General features: G+C 48.2%; 1 protein-coding gene across 1 annotated transcript; it reads right to left on the reverse strand.

The window, feature by feature from the left end:
- Window positions 1–779: 779 nt before the first annotated feature.
- LOC133920517 (RING-H2 finger protein ATL72-like) lies at window positions 780–1,815 on the reverse strand. The gene has a single exon (XM_062365130.1). The coding sequence runs from the start codon at window positions 1,689–1,691 to the stop codon at window positions 930–932; it is 762 nt and encodes a 253-aa protein (XP_062221114.1). The 5' UTR covers window positions 1,692–1,815; the 3' UTR covers window positions 780–929.
- Window positions 1,816–2,352: the final 537 nt, after the last annotated feature.

Raw genomic sequence — 2,352 nt, forward strand, 5'->3', positions numbered from 1 at the left:
ATTCCCTCCACCGTAGGATTATGAGGAAAATAAAGAGGATAGGAGCAGAAAAAGAAATTAAGAAAGGAACGAAATAAAATAAATATAGTTGGAGATGGTCCAAGCTCGGTAGGATCATTTTACTCCTCTTAATAAATTCAACCAGATGGACCCGGGAGTTCAAATTACTACATTAGAGGATCTGAGTTCAAAACCCCTTATTTTACAGTATTAATTTCAATTCCTCTCAGTACACGCTAATGCAACTAAGTATGCACTAATCACTCTCTAAATACACTATTAAGCGAGCTAAGGATGATTCTGAATGGAAGTTCGATTTTGGCGCTGGCTGCCTGCGTTTGGGCAACTTTGAGAATTTAAATAAGTCGTGCTCGTTAAACAACCGCACGTTGCGTTTGGGCAACTTTGATAATTTAATCTTTTGTTTTTTTGAGAATAAAAATCTGTAACTATTTTTTGAAAAAAGCTCGCTGATTAACGTAAAATCTACCAGTACAAATTAAAGTCTGGACAATGTACAATTCAGTGAACGATATCCATGTATGTGCTTACTCTACAAATCGAAGACCCTACAACACAATATACTTAGACCATCTTCAGTAAATACTCTAAAAATTCATCTTCTATAACACTATTATAATATCACATAATACTATTACAGTATATATATTTTTTTATCTCTAGTAGCTACTATATTTACTATATTCTATTACTTTTTCTCTACTTTTGGGTCCATCGTCATACCTTATAAACAGTATTGTTGCATTTGAAGAGCTTTCACAAAAATAGCGATCCTCTCTCCTGACTCCATCACTGTAGTAGTAGAAAACTGGTTTTGCTGGAGCTGTTTGCTACCTAGACGATCGGCAAATCTTGCCACAGTATTAACAGCACGGTAGTATGAGGATTCTGCTGGAGCTGCCCTTAGTCTAAAAATCGTACGGCGCGATGAAACCTTCCGGCCGGAGCGGCACGAGGAACGCCCGCACCGGCGGCTCGGCGCCGGCCTCGGCCTCGACACAGCCGGAGCCCTTCTGCGGCGAGCCGAACAGTGACTGCCGGCACGTCGGGCACGTTGACCGTGCCAGGAGCCACCGGTCGACGCAGCGGACGTGGAAGCCGTGGTTGCACTTGGGCAGTACCCGGACGCGCTCCCCGGGCTCCAGGTCGGCCAGGCAGATGGCGCACACGGGGCCGCCGCCTCCGCCTGCCGCATGCAGCGGCAGCAGCCCGGCCGAGTACACTATCGTCGGCATCGCGCGCAGCGCCTTCCTCCGCGCCCTGGCCTGCGCCAGCCGCGCGGTCACCGACAGCCCCGGCTCGGCCGTCTGCTGCTGCTCGCCGCCGGGCGACATCCGGCTCGAGCACCGGAGCGCGCACCGCACGATGGAGTTGAGCCCCAGCGCGCAGATGAGCGCGCACAGGAGCACGGCCAGGATCATGACCACGTTCGCGTCGAAGCTACTCCCGCTGCCACCGCTATCGTTGACGACGTCGGCCGCCGGAGCTTCCTGCCCTGCCACCACCTGGCTCGCGGCAGCATTCTCCTTGTAGCTGCGCAGAGGAGCGAGCAGCAGCGCCCTCCTCGAGTATATGTGCCCTTCTTGCATGTCTGCTTCACTCTTGATCCTCTGATGCAAACTCTTTCTTCTCAGGTGAATCTGTTCTCTTGTATAGAAGGCAGGAAGCATACACACACACACACACTGTAACTCTTAACTCTGCAAGAATGTAAGAGTAAGTTTTTGCTGTGCTGAACCTGGAGTGGTGTGTGTGTGTCTATATATACACACACACACTGCAAGATTGCTGGCAACAATTAGATATGGTGTGAAGTTATAATTTTGGCTTTGCCATGAGTGTCACCATCACATCCACAGTAGCCAGGGAGCCAATGGAAAGGTGAGAAGGTTATCAAGCACCATGAGGCTGTGAGTGTGTTAACAGTGGTGGCTTCCTGGGGTTCAGAGGGGCACTAACTAGCACCTAGATGCACCAGATCTTGTCTGCCTGATCACGAGTATAAAGCAGTGTAAAGAAGGCAGCACACATGTAGCAAGAGAGCGATTAGAAAAGGAGATGACACTGAATTATTTGTGTAGTTGCACTCGTTTTCAGGCCATGTTGGGGGAGGCTGTATCTTTGACCTTTGCTAGATCAGTGGGTTCATGGCCTAGTGGACTTGGGTCAAACTCCGGTCCACGCAACAAAACAGATGGACATGTTCCATTGTTCTATCTATACGAGATCATAGCTCTGCAATGACTTGTGAGTTCTGTGTTCTGATTTATTAAGGCTACATTTTACTGTACTCTGAGCAAAAAAAAAAAAAAAAGATTATGGAGTGATAGC

This window comes from Phragmites australis, chromosome 6 (genome assembly GCF_958298935.1).
Source record: "Phragmites australis chromosome 6, lpPhrAust1.1, whole genome shotgun sequence".
In the NCBI taxonomy this organism is placed as follows: Eukaryota; Viridiplantae; Streptophyta; class Magnoliopsida; order Poales; family Poaceae; genus Phragmites; species Phragmites australis.

Excerpts from the sequence above, each read along its gene's own strand:
- LOC133920517 (XM_062365130.1), bottom strand. The coding sequence starts at position 1,691 with ATGCTTCCTGCCTTCTATACAAGAGAACAGATTCACCTGAGAAGAAAG.